The sequence below is a fragment of the Pezoporus wallicus genome, unplaced genomic scaffold (genome assembly GCF_028554395.1).
Source record: "Pezoporus wallicus isolate ANWC-B61680 ecotype Strahan unplaced genomic scaffold, APGP_CSIRO_Pwel_v1 contig_9591, whole genome shotgun sequence".
Taxonomy (NCBI): Eukaryota; Metazoa; Chordata; class Aves; order Psittaciformes; family Psittacidae; genus Pezoporus; species Pezoporus wallicus.
The window spans coordinates 114,335-135,642 of NW_026637080.1; the positions used below are offsets into that span (position 1 = coordinate 114,335).

General features: G+C 46.0%; 1 protein-coding gene across 4 annotated transcripts; it reads right to left on the reverse strand.

The window, feature by feature from the left end:
* Nucleotides 1-4,133: 4,133 nt before the first annotated feature.
* Nucleotides 4,134-20,991, reverse strand: NONO (non-POU domain containing octamer binding). Of its 4 annotated transcripts, none has more exons than XM_057403156.1 (11): nucleotides 20,843-20,991; nucleotides 20,506-20,629; nucleotides 17,727-17,920; nucleotides 16,379-16,680; nucleotides 14,058-14,153; nucleotides 12,529-12,725; nucleotides 12,172-12,256; nucleotides 9,531-9,633; nucleotides 8,138-8,180; nucleotides 7,395-7,504; nucleotides 4,134-5,185 (listed from the first exon to the last, which is right to left on the reverse strand). In XM_057403156.1, exons 1-11 carry the CDS (start codon nucleotides 20,966-20,968, stop codon nucleotides 5,048-5,050), a joined length of 1,518 nt encoding a protein of 505 aa, XP_057259139.1. In that variant the 5' UTR covers nucleotides 20,969-20,991; the 3' UTR covers nucleotides 4,134-5,047. The 4 variants fall into 4 exon arrangements, with proteins under 4 accessions (XP_057259139.1, XP_057259138.1, XP_057259137.1 ...); XM_057403155.1 differs by having other exon boundaries at nucleotides 17,727-17,947; XM_057403154.1 differs by having other exon boundaries at nucleotides 20,461-20,629.
* Between the last annotated feature and the right edge of the window lie 317 nt (nucleotides 20,992-21,308).

Genomic DNA, 21,308 nt, shown 5'->3' on the forward strand with positions numbered 1-21,308 from the left:
CTCTGCTTTCCCCCAGTTTCCAGCCCAGGCACCGGGAGGTGGCTCTGCCTATCTTTGGAGGCAGCCAGAGGACGTGTCTGGTAACCGGAGAGCAGGCTAAAGATGGACACGGCAGCTCAGCAGCTGACAGGACCCAGCGCCCACGTTATCTCAAGAAGCATTTCTGTCCTGCCCTGCACCCAGCAGAGGGGATGGGCACTGCAGGCTGGGCAGAGGACCTCCAGCACCCACCGTCCTGCCAGAATATGGCATGGAGGCGCCGGCAGCACCCCAATGCTCACAGTCAGCTCAGGGTAACCTGTGATTTCTCGTGACAAAATGCTCTCAGTTTCTTCAGCAGTTATAGAAGCAGCTAATTTTTTTCCTGAAAAAGAAGGGAAATAACTTCACAAAGTCACAGGGCAAAACCTCTGCTGACCCGCCCCACCCCAAACCACCACTGTCTGCCTGACAGAGGCTCTAGCCGACCAAAGCAGAGCACAGGGCCAAGACACCCTTCGATGCAGGGTCTTGTGCAACCCAGGGATGAAGATTATTGTCACCATAGAAGAAGAGCACAAAATGTTACACGGGTCCCCTGTACCCAGGAGGCTCCCTGCACCCATTCTGGGACCCAAGGGTTTTCCTTTACAAAACTCTACAGATCAAAGGTTTTATTTAATTCCCGCAAGCATCTGCAACAAATACTCTTTTCTTCTTGTTCCTGTTTGCAGGGACAGCTGGACCCCTCAGTTTCCTGGGCACTGCCCTGACCTCCCAGAGCACACAGCACCAGGAGAGCATTTCTGCTCAGGAATTTGGTTTGACATAAGCCCTTGGCACTACCAGACAGGGCAAAGGACAAGTCCTGGAGGTAGAAGCTGCCCAGGGAGTCTGCTTTGGAGGGGAACCCACAGGGCACACTGTGGCTGATGTAACCCCATTCCCATCCCATGATGTTGGTTTAGCCCAGTTAATCCCCCTACAACAGCCTGCAAGATGCGAGGGGATCTCCAAAGTCCAGAGTCAGGATGAACCTTTGCCAAAGTTCTGGAGATCACCAGGGAGATGACTCCAGACTCATTTTGCACTGCACTGCTGCTCACCTCCAGCTCAGCTCTGCCATCCTCACCTTGTGAAGCCATCACCAGCAGTAACGTCAGGGCTTTTCTGTGTCACCTTGTTAGCAGGGAAGACAGCCCCGCAGGAGGGAAGGACATGTACCACCGTCACCGCCAGGCCTCCTCAGACCGGGGTAGCTTGTGTATAAACCCACATCCACCCAAAAGCTAGGAGGGAAACATGAGGGCACTGGGGAACTCTCATACTAGCACGAACGACATGGTTTCAAGCTGATACCTCCCTTGAAGGTCTGCAGTGCCTCAAGACACAACAAATCACACAGCAGTCTCAAAGATGGGTAAAAAAATTGCTGTTGGCATCCAGAGCCTCTGTTCAGGCGGGAAGGATCACTTGGGACCCACGAAGCTCAGAGAATTTGCAGTCCTGGGGGCTGGACAGAGCGATAGGGTTTCAGATCTCCTTGTCCTTTCCACAGGCTGGCAGCAGGGCTGCAGCTGTCACCATCCCAGTGCCAGCGAGAACTGGGAGCTCGCATTGTCACGCATGCTGGGAGCAAACACCATGAGGATGCTGTGGCTGCCTCACACAGCAAGGCTTGCCCTTGCAGAGGGACCAGCAGACACATGGGGGGCCGCAGCTGAGCAGAACCCCCTCAGCACCAGAGGAGCAGCAGCCTGCAGCCCATAGCAGCACTGCTCTGCCCTCGCTCCTCCACTGCTTCACTGCAAAGGTCTGCAGGTAATGAGGCTTGGAAGACAGAACCTGCCAGGAGCACAGCCTGTCAGTGACAAAGGGTAGATTGGGGTGTCCACAGCTCTCAGCACAGGGAAGGCTCCCCAGGGAGGACAAGGTGAAATACAGATTAGAGATGCGCTCCAGGGGAAACCTGCGGGTACCCTGTGCCAGTGCCTCAGCACTCCTACAGGGAAGAGCTTGTGCCTAAGAGCTCATCTCAGTCTCTCCTCTGGCAGGTTAAAGCCAGCAAGGAATGGGGCAGCAGAGAATTAAGAATAGAGCCTATTTGGTTTATGTGCACTTAATTGAATGTGTAACAGAACAAAAAGGTAGAAAAAATGACCAAATGATTCTTAAACCCAACTTAATGTGTTTACCCCTGAATGATCGGGGTCAGTTTAAAACAGTCCCCCAGAGTCCTGGGGACGAACATGCTGGATGCCTCTGTGGAAGGAAACTCCTGCTCAACCCTGGGTCCTCAGGATACCCTGTGGAATCCAAGGCAGTGTAAAGGGAGTTGAGTGCTAAAGCATGGAGTAGTTCCTCCATACAAAAGGCTGGTTAGAGAAAGGAAAATCCCTGACATAAATACTACAGCTACATATGCTAGTAGTCAGAATTCATGTTGTAGTTACCTGGGAGATAAAATATTCCCCGTAAGAATATTTGTGAGCAATTCTCCAGCAGAATTTCTGCCCAACTGCTCTTATTCTGTAAGCACTGCTCAGTACCAGCAGTTGTCCAAGAGGTCTGTACTGATTGTACTCAACAGCTGAGAGAACAGCTTGGAAAAAGACCATAAAAATCGTCAGAAATGGGCATGTGGGCAATCTTCATCTCTCCATTCAAGAACACTGCCCTTCTGCAGCTTGAGTTATTACAGAGCTATTGCCCCAACACTCTGGTCTCATTGAACAATTACAACTTTAAATTGGAATCAGCTGCCCAGTTGATGAGAATTTTCTCCCTGTAGCTCAGGCACTGCCTTGCTCCCAGAGAGAATTTCATCTCTTCAGAGCTGAGCTACTAAAGGAGCCTGTTTGCTCTGAAAACACATCAAAAAGCACACTTCAGTCATCAACAGGAACCAGCCCAAAATGAAGAGCTCAGTCTACTCTGAAGACACAGTTTTCTCATTATTAGCTGGCATCTGTAATAAAAAACTGTTGCCTGGATCAGCCTGAACTGGTGGGAAGTGTGGGGGTTTACAGGTTTTGGAAGGCCCTGTGACCTTAAAACATGGTCATTATTAGCGCAGTTAGAGCAGAATGATGGGCAGGGAAAGTGTCCTAATGGGAGCCTGGCTGAGCTCCCTGCTCTCTTCCTCTCTTTTGGGCTGCCTGTGGCACAGAGGTGACTCGCCACATAGACAGTCAGGTACCAGAACTACAACCAAGACAGCAGCGGGAAAGATGGCTCCTTTCAGCAAGGCCACAGGAAATCACATTTTCCTTCTTTCAGCTTCCAAAGGTAGCTCACCGGTGTGGTAAGTTCAGCGTATTACACCGCTTGTATCCTTCTGCAGTAACGGGGAGGTTCTGGTGACACATGGTGTGCCAAAAAAAAAAAAAAAAAAAAAAAAAAAAGGGAAAAGGGTTGTCTGCTGCTTTGGTGTCACAAAATTACCCGTGTACGAGGTCGATTTTTCAGATTTCTCTTTGAGTCTTGCAAATGCAGCCACTGTTTAGGGGAAGCTGCATAAAGAACAAGTTGTAACTTAAGTCCAAAAAAGATGGGAGTTTAAAGTTAAGAGCAAAATTCAAAAACTCAGACTGCTCATCAGCCCTTAATCTGGTACGAACTGATTCTGCATAAATGCATTTTAAAAAAACTGACTGGATATGACAGCAAAGAGCAAGGATTTCCACGCCATGATAGTCAAAATACCTCATCAGCCCGCAACTCCGTTAACAGCCAGCGATCTGGAACAGCGTGGAGAGGGGAGTGCTCCCTTCTGTGCAGAGGCTGAAGCTCAGTTCTTCCCCGTGAGGGCGCTGAGGCGCTGGCACAGGGTGCCCAGAGAAGCCGTGGCTGCCCCATCCCTGGCAGTGCTCAAGGCCAGGTTGGACACAGGGGCTTGGAGCAAGCTGCTCCAGTGGAAGGGGTCCCTGCCCGTGGCAGGGGTTGGAGCTGGAGGAGCTTTAAGGTCCCTTCAACCCAAACCAGGCTGGGATTCTGTGAATCTCCTCAGAGGTTAAACACCCTGTTTTCAGAGCTATGCGATAACAACTTTTGCACCATAACCTGAAGCATGGTTTATTCCAATCCATATGGATACATTTTTATTAAAAACAAACAAACAAGCCAACCAAGCACTCGTAAGAGAAGACACCTGATAAAAAAGGCTTAAAATCCACTTTAATAATGCATTCCTGTAACATTCCTCAGACTCGGACTTCTTAGTGGAACAATTACAACTTGTGTTCAAACAGTTTACACTAAATGAAAAATCTTGTAGTACTTCTACACAAAAGACAGGCAAGGTTAAGACTATACAAACATTTGTTTTAGTTAAATCTTCAGCAAGAGATACAGTATCTTTGTCCAATAGATTGTACTTTACTACCAGTAAAAATGAACAGCAATACAACACGTTATCAAAAAAAATCCATCCAAACAAGAGCCTCCCACAGCCATTCTGGCTGCACACGACAGTCAACTACTTTAAAGAAACAGATGGTCCAGATAAAGGAGTAACTACAAGTTAGAAGAAAAAGAAACAGAACAAAACCAAAATAACCCCGAACATAAAATCTTCCCCAATTAACTACATGATGAATCATTTAGAGCTATATCAATTTACAGAATCATGGGAGCTGCAAAGTACCCAGATGCTGCCCTATTCTCCAGAAACTTCCCTGTGCTCTTCAGCAAGGTACACTACACTAAAAAAATGCCAAGACACTGCAATTTTTATCTAGTTTAGTCTCAGGACCCCAGCTGCAAACAGCAACCTGGACTGGTCAAGGCATGAGGGTCCTTGCTGGATTTTACCGGCTTAACAACCATGGCATCCTCCCAGAATCCATTTTTCACATTGAAATTATAGGAATGCACCACATGAATTCTTCTAAAACCTTTACCAGTCAGACTGCACCCCCCTTGGCCTAGAGTGGCTTTACCAAAACAGGCCCTAATTAACTATTTTTAATATCATCCCCCCCCCCCCCCCCCCCTTGAGTTGAGCCCTGCGTGGCCTGCCAAGATTCCTTTCCTTTTTGGGGTGTGCGCAGGGAGTAGCTTAATCCTGTTAGTATCTGCGACGCTTGTTAGACCCAAAATCAGCCCCTGGATTTCCTCTGTTGAAGGCAGGTGGGTTCCCTCCCATTGCTCCAAGGCCCTCCATCGCACCGCTCTGGCCAAAGCGGTCTGCAGGTGGTGGTGGAGTCTTGTGATGAGGACAAATGCAGAAGAAGCAGAGAAGAAAAACAAGGAACAATGGGCAGTTAAACACCATTTGAGCCGATTCAGATTTTACCAGGATTTCACAATTCCAGCTGACCTTGCTACAAAACTTCAGCTCATAAAAGAGCCCCTATGCCCTAAAACTAGACTGGCAGGACCAAGTCTCTTTCACTGCATAACTTGTAGGCAAGCACACTGGAATACACTGCACTATCTCAAAGACTAGTGGAGTGTGTGAGTAATGCAGCCTGGGCAAGCAAGACTTCACATTCCAATCATACTCCTTCACCCAAATAGAACGCAAAGGGGGCAATATACCAATCCTACAGCACTACCACAACCCAGGTGCACACAACATTCCAATTCCAAAATAAGTCTGTACTCTAATCCTATCCTGCTATTTCCATTCCTTTGGCTTTCCATTTTCCCAGCTGGGTTAGTGCTATTGCACAGCCTCTTGCTTCCAGCAGGGAGGTGATCAAAAGATAATTCAGGTTGGAAGGTACGCCATGAGGTCTCCAGTCCAACCTCCTGCTCAAAAATGAAGTCAGCTGCAAGGTCAGACCAGGTTAGCCACAGCTTTATCCAGTCAGTCTTGTAAACATCCAAGGATGAAGACTGCACAACCTCTCCCTGGGCAACTTGCTCCACTGCTTGAATGTCCTCATGGTGGACACAATACTTCCTTTGGGGAAGGTTCTAGAGGCAACCACTGCCTCTTCCTTCCCCCAGACTGGGGCTAAGTGACTTCACAGGAGAGCTGCTTTACACCAGGCTCCTGGGTTCCATATATTCTTTGTCCACAGATTTACAGCAGTGATACATAAATATGCAGTATTATGTGATGTACATATATGCACATCATAATTAGTATTAATACTGTAGATGACTCCATGGTATTGCCTGACCCAAACTTCAGTGAAACTGTCAATGGGAAGGTCCCTAGGGATTCTCAGTGCTCACTTCACCAGCAGTGCAGGCGAGGCACTAGCAGTAACACAGCACTCCTACCTTTCCCCCCTCCCTACAGATGAAAAATTCTGAAAAATCATGAACTTCTCCTGTAGGATACACCACAGGGAAGGACACTGCAGTCACTCCAAGCAGCTGGAGCAAACATGCAAAGTAACTGCTCCCTACCTGATTAAAAAGCTGGAATTCAATGGCCCAGTAACTCCTAAAAACAAGCACATGGCCCGGATAGTTTCTAAGAAGACTGCACATATTTTTGTCCATTAGAGAAACAGCTTACTGCTTTTCAGAAATACTGTATTATTTCATTACACTGATCTGAACTACCTCCCCTTTAAAATTCCTCTCTTCATCTTCCCCCTTCATTTCCTTGTGTAGTACATGTTTTCTTAACCTCAGCCACTTTAGTGTCCCCACCACTTTGGCACAAAAACTTATATCTAAATAAAGCTGCTCTTAATGGCAAAAAAAAAAAAAAAAAAAAGAAAAATCCCTAATGTAGCATTCATGAGAGGATCAAGAAGTCTAAGAAGGAAGTTTTGCAAAATTGTTTATTAGACCAGTTGATACAAACTGCTAAAGGAAGATTCATTTCTGGACAAACCTGACTGCTGCTGGTACTGCTGCTGTCTGGGAGTGCTGACACTGAGAAAGGATTGATGCTCTGTATTACAAAGAAGAATGAGAGATGCCACAGAAGCCATGGTCTATTGTACAGCTCTGCAGTAAAGCTTAAAACTAAATAAGTAAATTTAAAAAGGAAAATAAATAAGCATAACCTCCACTGATTATTTGCTCTTTACCTCCTAAGCAAATGAGCTGAACTCATTTGAGCATACTCACTATTACCATACTCATTTTAGCCTATCAGCATAGGAGAGAATTGTTTTTAAAACTGGTCCCGACAGCCTGGCTTTATGCCTGCAAGAACCTACTCTCAAAACACACATTCAACAAAGTGCTTTCCATTATGCCTTTTAAACGTTAGCCATATATTATTGCTAAGACTGTAAGTAGTTATTAGACTTGGTTCAATCTTCTGAAAAAACATCAGCCAGGACCTAGGCAAGATTAACTTCTCAAGACTTCAGCAGGAGTTAAGCAACAGGTCTAGTCAGACAAACAAGCTCAACTTCAGCAGCATAGTTATTTTCATTGCTTCACAATGAAAACAATCTGCATTTAAAAGGTGTGCACAAAAGCAGATGGAGATACATTACCATTCCCATGGCTCCATCAGGTATCATAGCTCCAGGACCAGTCGCAGGAGGTGCAGCAGCTGGGACATTGGTACCACCCATGGCTCCTCTATTGTTCATGCCAATGGTACCTGAAAAAAGACGACTGAAGAATAGTCCTGGCAGATGCAGTGACTGGGGTCTACTCATCACTCCAGAGCCACAAAACACCGTGCAAGCTCTGTGTAAGCTCCATGTAGTGCTATATTCAGGGACAGAGGCCTAGTCCATTAGCTAGCTTTGCAACACCAGGTCAAAACAAAACGGATCTTGCATTCCAGTATTATCTGAAACTACAGCAGGCTTTAACACTCACCACTTTCAGTAACCACTAAGCCTCTTCACTTGCTCTTGTACACATGGCCTGAACCATGTAGTCAAAATATGGAAGTACAGTAATCAAGTTTATTTCCTGGGCCCACAGTCTAGCACTATGCGTCATACCAGCTTCTGCATCACTACAAACTTCTGAAGCACAGTAGGGGTCCAATGGCAATGTCAACAAAGTCTTTTGTTTACTGAACTGAGTCTTTCATGACTTACAGTAGTGCCCCATACCCAGATTTTGTGGTTTGGTGTCATGTGAACACTGCCTGTTACTGAACTGGGAGAAGATCAGTACAACTGAGTTTCTAAATAAAAGCCAACAAAATAAAACTACTCAAAAACTGTACAGATTTTGTAAAGGAGGAAAGGAACATGCATAAAACAGAGAACACTCTTACCTCCCATACTCATCTGTCCCATCCGCATGTCTGGTGGCTCCCTCTGGAAAAAGAGACACTCATTTCAAATGATAAAAATTCAGGCTTAAAAAAAAAAAAAGTAATTACCCAAGTTTAGTGAGTTCTGAGGTTTGCTGCTGAAACTGTAGAAAAGTCATACCCAGGGTTAATTAAGAAAAAGAGGATCTAAGGTACCTTCACACTGTAACTGCTTAACACACAGGTCTTATTTAAAATCATCTCATTCTGAAGGACTGTTTTTCACAATCATGGTAAAACATCCAGCAGCAAAGCTGTGCATGCAGATTTTGCCAAACAGCAGCATTAAGAGATATCTGGTATCTGGATGGGGAGATCTACTGAGCAGCAGTAACACATGAGATAGTTTTGCTACTTTCTCAGCATAGCTAAGAAGCTTTTCCAGTTGAAAGGAATGCAAGCTTACATAAAGACACAGCAGTGGGTCACTTGCATTAAAATACCAGTTAGTGAGTTCAGTTTCTCATTTACTAATAGAGCACAGGACACACAACAGCTCTCCCCCACTGCAAAATTAGGAGCACCTCCTCACTTCAGTGAGGGTACTACTTTTTCCATAGTGGGAACTGAAAAACAGATTTCACTTCACCTGTAGTCTCAGTGCCACTATTTAGCATACGAAGGCACTATTACTTAGAGAAACCAGGAGTTCTGCTACACAGGCTAATATTCACATATCTGGTAAGTTACATGGTTTTGGCTCTCTTGGTTTGACATCAATTGACCCCTGAGGAAAATAGCTAAATATTTCACGAGGATACAAGAACATTGTCACCCAGTTGCCTCCATGCCATTATACCACCTCAACAGCACTTCAGCTGCCTTGACAATAGAAACTTGCTGGGACTGGAAACACATTGTTCTTTATAGAACTAGAGATACTACTATTAAAAGGCAGGTACCACACATTTTACATTACAAGAAAATACAAGCAATTATCATGCCTGCAGCAGTGCCTCAAGCTCAGATCATTTCATCTGAGCATGATTAAGACAGACTGCAGACTACAGGTATAACTGGCCATATGATCATAACAGGGCTCTGCAGCAATCCTTCAAGACAGTACATCTTTGTTACTGTTAGAATAAAATCAGTTAGCATATATTCTTCTGAACAGCAAGACAGCTAATAAGGGCCCTAAATGAACAGCAGTGGATCAGTAACTGGGGTATTTGTATTCCCCAGACTAAGCTGTATTAAGACTGGAGGGAGTCAATAATTCAGAGCAGAACACACTAAAAATGTAGAGTCTAGCAACCAACAAATTAAGCATTCACAGAAAGCCCTGTGCTGTGGAAGCGCAAAACCCTTATGTCAATGTCTGGATGTAACAGGAAGGTAGAAGCACTCATACCGCATCAGCAAAATTCCCTTTAAAGCCTTCCTGCTGGCGTCTCATCATCTCTTCTTGCTGCCTTCTCATTTCCTCCTCACGGCGCCTGCGCTCTTCCTCTTGCCTGTAAAAAAAGGTCCAAGAATACTCGGTACAATACAGAACAACCATTTGCTTCACAGCATTGCAGTGCTGCCCAATTGGTCTTGTTTGGAAATATACAATTTTAAGAACATTATTTTGCTGAGGCTGTAAAATATTAGGTACCTTATAATGAGAACATAGAATCATAGAATAGTTAGGGTTGGAAAGGACCTTAAGATCATCTAGTTCCAACCCCCCTGCCATGGGTAGGGACACCTCACACTAAACCATATCACCCAAGGCTTCGTCCAACCTGGCCTTGAACACTGCCAGGGATGGAGCACTCACAACCTCCCTGGGCAACCCCATTCCAGTGCCTCACCACCCTAACAGGAAAGAATTTCCTCCTTAGATCCAACCTAAACTTCCCCTGTTTCAGTTTTAGCCTGTTACCCCTTGTCCTGTCACTACAGTCCCTAATGAAGAGTCCCTCTCCAGCATCCCTATAGGCCCCCTTCAGATACTGGAAGGCTGCTATGAGGTCTCCAGGCTGAACAGCCCCAACTTTCTCAGCCTATCTTCATACAGGAGATGCTCCAGTCCCCTGATCATCCTCATGGCCTCCTCTGCACTTGTTCCAACAGCTCCATGTCCTTTTTATGTTGAGGACACCAGAATTGTACACAGTACTCCAAGTGAGGTCTCATGAGAGCAGAGTAGAGGGGCAGGATCACCTCCTTCGACCTGCTGGTCCTTTGGATGCAGCCCAGGGTACGATTGGCTTTCTGTGCTGCGAGCACACACTGAAGCTGCCTCATGTTCATTTTCTCATCAGCCAACACCCCCAAGTCCTTCTCCTCAGGGCTGCTCTGAATCTGTTCTCTGCCCAACCTGTAGCTGTGCCTGGGATTGCTCCGACCCAGGTGTAGGACCTTGCACTTGGCATGGTTAAACCTCATGAGGTTGGCATCAGCCCACCTCACAAGCATGTCGAGGTTCCTCTGGATGGCACTCCTTCCCTTCAGGGTATCAACCGACCCACACAGCTCGGTGTCATCGGCAAACTTGCTGAGGGCGCACTCAATCCCACTGTCCATGTCAGTGACAAAGACATTGAACAAGACCGGTTCCAACACCGACCCTGAGGGACACCACTCGTTACTGGTCTCCAGCTGGACATTGAGCCATTGACCACAACTCTTTGTGTGCGGCCATCCAGCCAGTTCTTTATCCACCGAGTGGTCCATCCAGCAAATTGATGTTGCTCCAATTTAGAGACAAGGATGTCGTGCAAGATGGTGTCAAACGCTTTGCACAAGTCCCCGTAGATGACATCAACGGCTCTATCCCTGTCCATCAGTTCTGTAGCCCCATCATAGAAGGCCACCAAATTGGTCAGGCAGGACTTCCCCTTAGTGAAGCCGTGCTGGCTGTCACCAAGTACCTTGTTGTTTTTCACGTGCCTTAGCATGCCTTCCAGGAGAATCTGCTCCAAGATTTTGCCAGGCACAGAGGTGAGACTGACTGCTCTGTAATTCCCTGGGTCACCCATTTTCCCCTTCTTGAAAATGGGGGTTATATTTCCCTTTTTCCATTTATGTGCATGTTTGTGCACATTTCCAACAGTTTTCATCTTCAGGAGTTCATTATAAAAACAATATGAACACACCCAGGAGTATCTCTCACGAGGAATGGCAGAGGGAACTGGAGTGCTTTAGTCTGAAGAAAAGGGGGCTGAGGGGCAACCTTATTGATCTTTACAACAACCTGAAAAGGAGGCTGTAGCGAGGTGAGGGGTGGTCTCTTTTCTCAAGTAGAAAGTGACAGGACAAGAGGTATCAGCCCCAAGTGACACCATGGGAGGTTTAAATTGGGTATTAGGAACAATTTCTTCCCTGAAAGGGCTCTCAAGGACTGGAACAGGCTGCCCAGGGCAGTGGTGGAGTCACCAACCCTGGAGGTATTTAAAAGATGTATAGATGTGGCACTTATGGACATGGTTACTTATGGATATGGCAGAGTTAGGTTTACAGTTGGACTTGATCTTAAAAGTCTTTTCCAACCTAAATGATTCTATGTACACAGCAGCTCCCAAATACATGCCGACAACATGCAACATAATGCATTCAAGCCAAACAGTTCTCAAGACCCTTCTATTGCAGAAGTAGTCTGAAGATCTTCCTGGGGCTTCTCAAAAGGAGCCCGAGATAAGAGAGCTGGAATGGAAAGAGAAATCTCTGGACTAAGTTATCCCTCAAATGAAGAGATAGATGGTAGAACAGGGTTTTCCAACCTGCAGCACTGAATCACTGCACTGATTCCGATTTTTCTATCTGCTCTGTCAAGGAGCTAAACTGAGACACAGAACTGTAAAAAACCTCAAATAATAATCAGTGGAAGAAACCCCTAATTCTTCCATCTTAAAACACCTGTATACTCCCCCTGTGGACAAAAAGGTCCAAAACAACAGTCACATTTTAGGTAATAATTAAATCATTACACTTAACAATTAGGTGCACTGAAGAAGCATTTTATTCCATAATATTATGGGTTCACAGGCCATAACCTGCCCCCTTACCTGAGTTCCAACTGTTTACGTTTTTGTACTTCTTGGTTATGCAATTCCTCCATTCTCCTCAGCTCTTCCTGGCGTCTCATTAAATCTGTAAGAGACGACAGTAAAGAACCCAAACTCATCTCTTATGCCACCTCTTAACAAGCTCCTGAACTAGAACCCTAACACACAAGAGAGTAAGGTAACAGAGCCTCCAGCAACACAGTAACATCTCTCCATTTGTTTGCCACACCATGCTTGGTTACAAGCCAAGCAGCTCAACTTGGCTCAGCTTCAGTGCACTCTAGCCAGTCTACTAAGGTACCACCCCTGGATGTTGCAGGGCCATGTTCTGATACTGTATTTGCCTTGGACTGATACCTTGCCGCATGAGCATAACCTGGTGCTCATGGCGTGCTGCTTCCATTTCCATTTCCAGCTTCTCTCGAGCTTCCTTGATGTTGCGGTCTACTTGCTCTTGCTGCTGTTTCTCCATTTCTATTAGAGCCTTCCAACGCATGGCATATTCATATTCAAAGCTGCCAGGCTGTGCAAACCGAGGAGGCTGCTCACGCTCCCTGTCAAGCAAGGAAGAGCTAGTGAACACTTCAACAGAGCAAGGAGGAACCAAGAAAAACACACTTGTGTGTTAAATGCAATGGCAGATCCTTTTAGTAGCCAGAAAAGCATTTCTTAGCAAAACAAGTAAGGAACCACTTTGTCTTCTATTTTCTCACAAATAGCTATGCTTAAGTGTCTGCTTCTCAGGAATCTGCTTATTGAACAGAGAAGCTTTGGCAGAATCCTCCTGCAGAATTAATTATACATAGAAACTGTCCTGCTCTCCTCCATAATAAGCAATGGCACTCCTTTTGTAAGACACAAAAAATATTTAGAAATACTCTGGAAAGAAACAGCCTTTGCTCCTGCTCTGTATCTTATGGCTAGATCCACCTCTGAAACAAGCACTGCCCAAATGTGTGTATTTCACTAATCTCTGCAGCCCCTGAACCTGAAGCACATGACTATGCTTAATGCAGCCTCTCAGCTTCTGAAGCTCTGTAGTCTTTCTTACTCAAAAAATTCATGACCTCACATTGTTTACTAATTCCCACTGCCTGGATCACATGATACTTACTTATACTGGGAAGCCTCCAAAGACCATGGCCTTATACATAAATAGCTCTCCAATCTCCTAATGCTATTCATATCATTCCTTAAATTTTCACTGTGAGTTCAAATCTGTTTCCTCTGCACTTTCTGTAATACTTAAGAGCACGTAACTTAAGTCTTTTCTTCATAGAATCATAGAATCGTTAGGGTTGGAAAGGACCTTAAGATCATCTAGTTCCAACCCCCCTGCCATGGGCAGGGATACCTCACACTAAACCATATCACCCAAGGCCTCGTCCAACCTGGCCTTGAACACTGCCAGGGATGGAGCATTCACAACCTCCCTAGGCAAGACATTCCAGTGCCTCACCACTCTAACAGGAAAGAATTTCCTCCTTATATCCAATCTAAACTTCCCCTGTTTCAGTTTTAACCCCTTACCCCTTGTCCTGTCACTACAGTCCCTGATAAAGAGTCCCTCCCCAGCATCAGCTTCTCATCTGAGCAAGGGGATCTCATGTTATCTCAAACTGACCCAATTTTTTATTCCAAGAACTGAAACAGACATGTGGAGGCTGCCAGTCTTGTCCAGCAGCATGGATCCAAACCCACTGCTTGCTTTCAGCTGACCATGGCAAGAGAACAGAGTACACAGTTCTCTTCCCAGAGTCAGGTCACATTTACAAAAACAAGGACGACCTTTAGAGCACTGACAAGCCACCCTCTGACGACTGCAACACTATTCAATGCCCTAGTCCACAGGTAATCTCATCTCCTGTCACATGGCAGGCACATACTTGTGATATTGTTGGTTTTTAATGACTAGCTTCTCTGGCAGTCCCTCTTCATCATCATACTGATCCATGGGCTCCACAGTAACAGGGCGAGGGAATCTGTAAAGAAAAGATTATGTGCTTTTAAGAAAATTCAGGGAGCTTGCAGTGTAGGAAAGGTACTGTGTCTGAACTTGTGTAAGAGTGCCTTTAGCACTCCCAAAGAAATTCAGAGCAGTTGGGGATCTCAACCAAACTGAAACCAGAAATCAATTTGAACACTTTTTTCTTTCTTTCTAGAATGGGAGTTGAACTGTTAATCAAAATCCTTGTTGAATCCAAACCAAAACTGTAGTGAAAGAATATTTGCAGTTACTGGTTCAAATTAACAGCGTAACTAAAACCTGACATGCTCCAGTAGGATCTACTCTGTATGAAATCCTGTAGTCCCGAGAACATGCGTTTTTTTTTTCCCCCCTCCCTTTCTTCTCTTGCTACGTGGCCAATGATGGGCTGCAAAAGTCTTTGTGTGCCTTTTTATAGCTGCCTGAATAAAGCAAAGAGTAAATACACTCTCCTCACTGGAGATCATTTGCTGTACCATTCAGACATACTCTCCTGAGAGACGACCACATGCCATTATTGCCAAGCAGCAGTGCCCTTAAGTACCTGTTGGGCCCTGTCTGAATTCCCTTCCCCCCTCCCTAAGAAGTCCACTGGTGCGCTTCACAACACAAACGCTGCACACATGTGCTTCTGTCCTCCTGGTTTCTGCATGAAGAAGAAAGTATTTAATAGAAGTGTTCCCAATCTCTGAATTAACTCCCCACCACAGCACTGACACTGGTCGTTCTCAGCACAGCAGCACTGCAGCTTCTCATTAGCCCCTCAACCCCATTTGTCATAGCTGAGGAAGCTGCAGCGGCCAGACTCCATCAGGAAGGCAGGACAGAGGCTAAAATCTCTCTCCTCATATGAAGATCCACAATGTAGCTTTTCAGTTTGATGTGGCATATTCATATTTCAAAATGAACAGTCTTAATTTTCCAACATGAACCAACTGCCACCAGTTTATCTAGCTGCTACCGTCATGAACTAGGACAAACCTGAACAAATTTAATTAAAACCAAACCATAACTAGAAATAAGCAACATACTGTTTTGCCGTCCCAGATATCAGATGCACTGAGAGCTACAAAAAGACTGAATGTTACCCTCAGGTGCTCTCAGTCATACACTGGTAGTGATTAGTCTTGCATGATCACTTTTAAAAATACATTTTCATGGTTCTTTCAGGATATAAACTTCTGAATCAGCAAAAGCACCCTGATGGCAATCCTGCAGAGCACTATGCACTGTGCACTCTGCTGGTTATCCCCAGAGTCTCAGGGGAAAGCTGTGAGATATTAAAAAAACACAATGCAAACAAAAATACCCAAGCCCCAAAACCAAACCAAACCCCACCACCCCAAAACCAACAAAACCCGACATCTGCTCCTTGAAACAGAATGTGTTGTGCATGGGTGTATGATTCTGCCATATGCAGGCCTCCAAGAATAAGGAGAGAAGTGAGAAGTACAAAGCTTATAAAGTTCTTCTGGAAATGAGGGGTATAGCCCCAATTTCAGGAGGCATTCTCTTCACAAATTCTAGGTGTATTCATACAAAATATACAATAATTTTATTTCCAAGAGTTCGAAAAATCGCTCTTGAGTTAGAGCGACAAGCCATATGCTGTGGAATGCACCTAGAATTAGTCGGTTACTTGAGCAAATTGACGTAATCATGCAAGAACAAGCTTTTTTCCTTGGTCTTGAATCATTAAGCAACAAAGTTTATTATGGTGAAAAATCCAAACAATCTACCCGGCCGCCTCCTCTGACAGATCCCATGCTCACAGTGGCAGATCAGCATTCCACACCAGTAGTGTCTGCTGCTGAGCAGAGTCCCATCCCAAGACTTGCCTTCTGAAGCGACCCAGAGCGCACAATTAACACACTTGAGCTTAATTTCTAACAAATTATATGGATGGTCTCTGAAACAGCTCCTGCTTCTTAAACACTGCTTTACTTACCCTAAGAAGGCTTTATCCAGAAAGCAAGAGCTTGTCGATAAATTTCATGCATTTACCCCACTGGCAGCTTCCCAGGATAAAGTTTTCAGACCTGAGTTTCAGCAGACTCACTCTTGTTGGAACAAAGCTCAGTAAAATTCTCCCTGGGAAAACCACTTCCCACCTGCTCCCTGTCTGTCCTGCTCTGGTGTGAAGAAACATTGCTCACAAGACAATGCCACCCCTCAACCTGCACACATGAAAGCATAACACTTCTCACCCTCCATACTTACGTAGTTAGCAGGAAAGACCCATCGCTACATCTATCCAGGGCTTTCCTAGCAGCAGGCTTCCCTGAGAACTCCACAATGCCTTTCCCAGAGGATCGTCCTCTGTCATCCACAATAACCACAGCCCTTTCCACCTGGCCAAACACTGAGAAGGCTTCCTCCAAGAGCTCATTGGACACAAACTGAGGCAGGTTCCTGACGGTCAGTGATGCACTGTGGCACGCAAAACGCACTCTTAGCTGCTTCCCACGTAGAGGCATGTTGTCTAGTTCCACCTTTGCAATCTCTGCCAGAGTGCGAGTTTCCTGAAGATAAAAAAAGTTACCGTTAAAACTCTCAATGCAGTACAAAATCAGCCAGTGTCAGAACAAGCCTATTTCTCCTGATCAAGTAGTTCACAGAGAGGAACAAATAATCTTCCCACAGTATGGTAAAAAGTGCCCTAACAAACCATAACTGCTGTCTATCATCAGTTACTCTACCTGAATAGAGTATGTGCAGAGTAGGGCAGGGGAATGTATCACCATAAACTTAATACAGCAGCCAGTACAAACTAAGCAAACAGTTAAATGATCATTATGCATCAGCCATAACTACATTAAGTCTACAAAGCAGGATTCTTCTTAAAAGATTAGTGAAAAAAAAAAATAATCCAACGATCCAACTATTAGGCAAGTCTGGTAACTGTAAAAGGAAATGCTGATTGTATGACAATCCACAAAAACCACCCTATGCCAGTTTCATGCACTTCCACTCATTTAAGTCACCATCAGGCAACTACACTACAGCAAAGTGCCCACTTTGGTGTGGGAACCTCATGTTTCATCCACTAACCTTCAGACTTTCAAAAAGGTAGTACATGATCCAATAAAGTCCAAGAACCACTACTCTATGTTGGTAGCTACCTACCTCCTAGCTACACTTCTATGTAATCACCTAGAGATCCCCTACTTCAAGAGCATTCACCACTCCAGTAATACTGCACGACCTCCTATATCCATAGAAGTTCCATGGTCAACCCTTCCAGAATACGGTAGTCACCTTGTCTGTAACAGCATCACACTCATGTCTTCCTTCTGTTTTCTACCAGCTGACTTCAGAATAACTTAATCAGATAAATCCTTAATAAATATACTTAGTAAATCCTGCCACAAACTGCCTGAATCCACATTCCTTTTCATAACAAGATCTAGACAAACCACTTGCAGGAGCTGATCCCATATTCCAGGTTACTAAAATCAAGAGGAGACTTAACTAGCAAGCTATCTGAACATCTGCTACTTTCAATTAGCAACACTCCTCTAGCACGAGTCACTGCCACAAAACACCCCAAAGGTAGCATGTCACTCACCAGCCTGATAAAGCCAAAGCCTTTATCCTTGTGGATGAAGACTTCACCTGCCTTGCCATACTTCTCAAATAACTTTCTCATCTCTTCCTCTGTAATGTCAGGGGGCAGATTCCCCACAAACAGGCGGCTTCTTTGGGTGAAGGTCTTTTCACCAGGTTTCCGGAAGTTCTTCAGGTCAATAGTCAGGCCTTCATCTGAGGGGAATAAGGTACACAGCTGCTCTACAGTTGGGGGGATAAATTCTATTAGGTTTCATCAGAGTGAACACAGAAACATAGGCAACAACACCCATTCACTTCAGTCTCAAACCTCTCCAGCAACAAAGGGATCTGATTTCAGAATAGGTCTATATTCTTTTTAAAGAAAACATGTACTTGGACCTCAATGCTCATTAACAACAGTGAAAGATAACTCAGAACTGGAGAAAAGGACAACACTGCAGCTCAAAATAAAGATAAGGTATTTCACCCAACTTTTGGAGATCTGGTCAAGATGATTGGCCCACAACAAAATCAACTGTAGACACAATACAGGACTTTGCTGTTACAACCTGAGCAATTATAGAAATACCAGTTTGGCCAGCAAACAGATTTTTACTAAAAAAACCAACCAAACAACCCTCCCCCCACCCAAACCAAACCAAAAGCTAAATTAAACAAAGCCCCTAACTCTCCCCCCCACCCCCCAAACTCCAAGCCCAGATGTCTAGACAAATATGCAAAGAGGAAATTTTGCCCACAGATAACATCTGAGACAGCTGTCATTCTGCGAGATGGGATTTGTGTTCTAGAATCCTGGGCTCCCAAAGCTGGAGAGAAGGCTGGAATGGTGAAAATGGTGGGGAGAAAAACCCCATCTCCCAAAACCCAGCCATACAGGTGATTTCTCAGAAAAAAATACAATGTTCATGAATAAAACCTATATCCAGTAAGCGATGTTATAGCCAACACTAATAAACAGGACAGATTGCAGGAACATTCCCAAATCCCCACATGCATATACAAACTTTAACCCTTAATTCAGCAAGAGTCCAGCACAATCCTGGAAGATCTGTTACGTGCCAGATACAGAGGTGGCTTTATTATCACTCTAACTTCCTGTATCCCATTTTTCTGAATGCATATCAAAACTCCTCACACAGACGGCAAGCCACAGAATGCAGTTCCTTTGCTTTGCTGAGGACATCGCACAGTCACACATATGAAATAAAACTATGATCATGAGTGGCTTGATTCAGGCTATAAGGCATGGCACTGATCAGGAAATGCTACTCATGCAAAGACAACTCATGCAAGACAGGCAAGGACAACTCTTTCTAGAGAATAAACACACATCTATGACTAACACACACACAAAATCAATCAAATAATAAATAAAATCAATCTGACAGCACTATCTGTGGAAGAGCAGTGGAAGTTATCTACTTCACACAAGCAGGGTGCATTAAGTGTTTTGTCCTGTGAATGTCACAACATTAGCAGAAGTGCTCGGGGAGCAAGCTTAACTGCAAGGCTTGTGAGCACACTAGGAGGGACTTACAGCAGAATTATACCACTATCACTGTCCTGCCTTGAGCAGATTCACTCAAAGGAATCTGAGATACAGTCCCTCACTATAAGCTGATCCCCGTGAGAATATCACAATACAGCTGCTCTGTTGTACTGTTCCCAACCTGACTGGAAAGGACTGGACTGCCACCCCTGCCTATTATCTTCTATGACCTGATAAGGAACCTGCTTAACAGAGCCATCTAATAAAAATATGCAAGATTTTTTTTACTAGCCCAGGATTTGTGTTTCCCCCCAAAGGAATCATTCAAAAGTGCATGTGAATTCTCTGTTTTGGTTTGAACAGTGAAAGTGTCTGAACTTAAAAAATGAAAAACTAATATAAGTAAAGCACTTCTTCACCGAAAATGCTAATTGCAATACCTTGCTGCCACACTTCTAAACTATGAAGCCAGATCAGTTAAGGCCCCAGAAGCCACTGATGTTGCCTCAGCTCACAAGCACCTCCTCTGTATCCCGACAGCAGGGCACAGCGAGAAAAAAACCTGGAAGCGCACTAGTTCAGTATTAGCCAGTACCTGAATGCTGAAATATTAAGTAAAGCTGGTCCCTCTCACGTAAAAATTTAGTCTTAACATGTGACTGCAAACAGCTATAACAACGGTCTTCCTATAGCTGTACTCTTACAGCAGATTCGTTTTGCTAGCACTTAGAGAAACCTATGTTGAGAAACCACCCGTTACGGTTAGATTACAAAAAGAAACGGAGGCAAGGGAAAGGGGACATCACGTATTTTCAACGTTTACAGAAACACTGTTAGAGGTTCAAAAACATCCTGAACTTCCTTTTTTTAAGCGAGCTTTTCTTGAGAATTTGAGACAAAGGAACCTCTACATCACTGCCCAGTTTCAGGAGCACAAGAAACTTATGAACAAACCCCAGCCAAACAAAAGGCAGCTGCATCCATCTTTGAGCAGATGAAGCAAAACAAGCCCCCAAAATAACCCTGCAGCAATTCAAACCCCCGCCTCCAACGCGTAAGCCCGACTACTGCGAGCGGACAGCGAACGCAAGCGCGGTTTGCTCGAGGGCCTGAGAGCTTATTGTTTTAAAGCGAAAAAGCGAGTTCGTTAGTTTCCGCCAAGATCCGCCGCACTCGTGCGGGCCGGCAGCCGACAGGGACCCGAAGTTACGCTACGGAGCGAGGGCGGTCGCTTAACGCCTACCCAAAGCAAGGCCGGGCGGCCCGGCGCGGCGGGCCCGGGACTCACTCTGGCTGTTGGCCTGCTGCCCGTTGGCGGGGATGGACGGTGGCGGGTGTGGCTGGTGCTGTTTCCGCGGAGCGTGGTTCTGCTTCTCCATGTTGAAGCCCTTGTTGCCCTGCATCTTCCCCACCTAAAAGCAGACACGCCCGGTCGCTCGCGGCCCCCAGGCGGCTTCCACCGACCCCTGCCCCGCCTCGCCAGGGCCTGCCCGCCAGCCACAGCGGCCGCATGCAGCGACGGGGCGGCCCGCGCAGGCCGCAGCAAGGCCCGGTGGCAATGTCCGCTTGTAAGCGCCAGGCCCGCAGCGGAGCCGAGCCAAAGTCCCGCCGCCGTCTGGGCTCACCTGGCGGCGGTCCCCGGCTCCGCGGCAGACGGTGGCCTGCAATCCCCTCAGCGGCGCGGAGGAGAGAGCGCGCGCGCAGGCAGCACTCACGCAACCTAACCAGACGCCCACCACCCGAGCTCCCATTGGCCTTCCATCTCCAGCGCCGCGCCGCCACTGGCCGTGGGGCGTCCCGCGCCAGTGTCCAGGGGGGAAGGCCGAACCCTGCCCCGACCCGCGCTCACCGCGTGCGGGGCTCGTGGTGCCGCACGCGTCGCACGCAGCCTCTCTGCGAGGGGCGCTGGGGAGGTGTCCCCCACCCCGTGCTGGGGCGCGCCGGGCTCGGGGCTTCAGGGGGCTGATGCCAGCTCCTGGAGCGCCTGCCTTAGCGCCCATCCCTGTCCCTGCTGTGCGGCAGTGCCCGCCCGGTGCTCTGCCCCAGCACCTTCCTTGACCGCCTCTCCCTGTGCCTTGGGCAGAGGCTTTG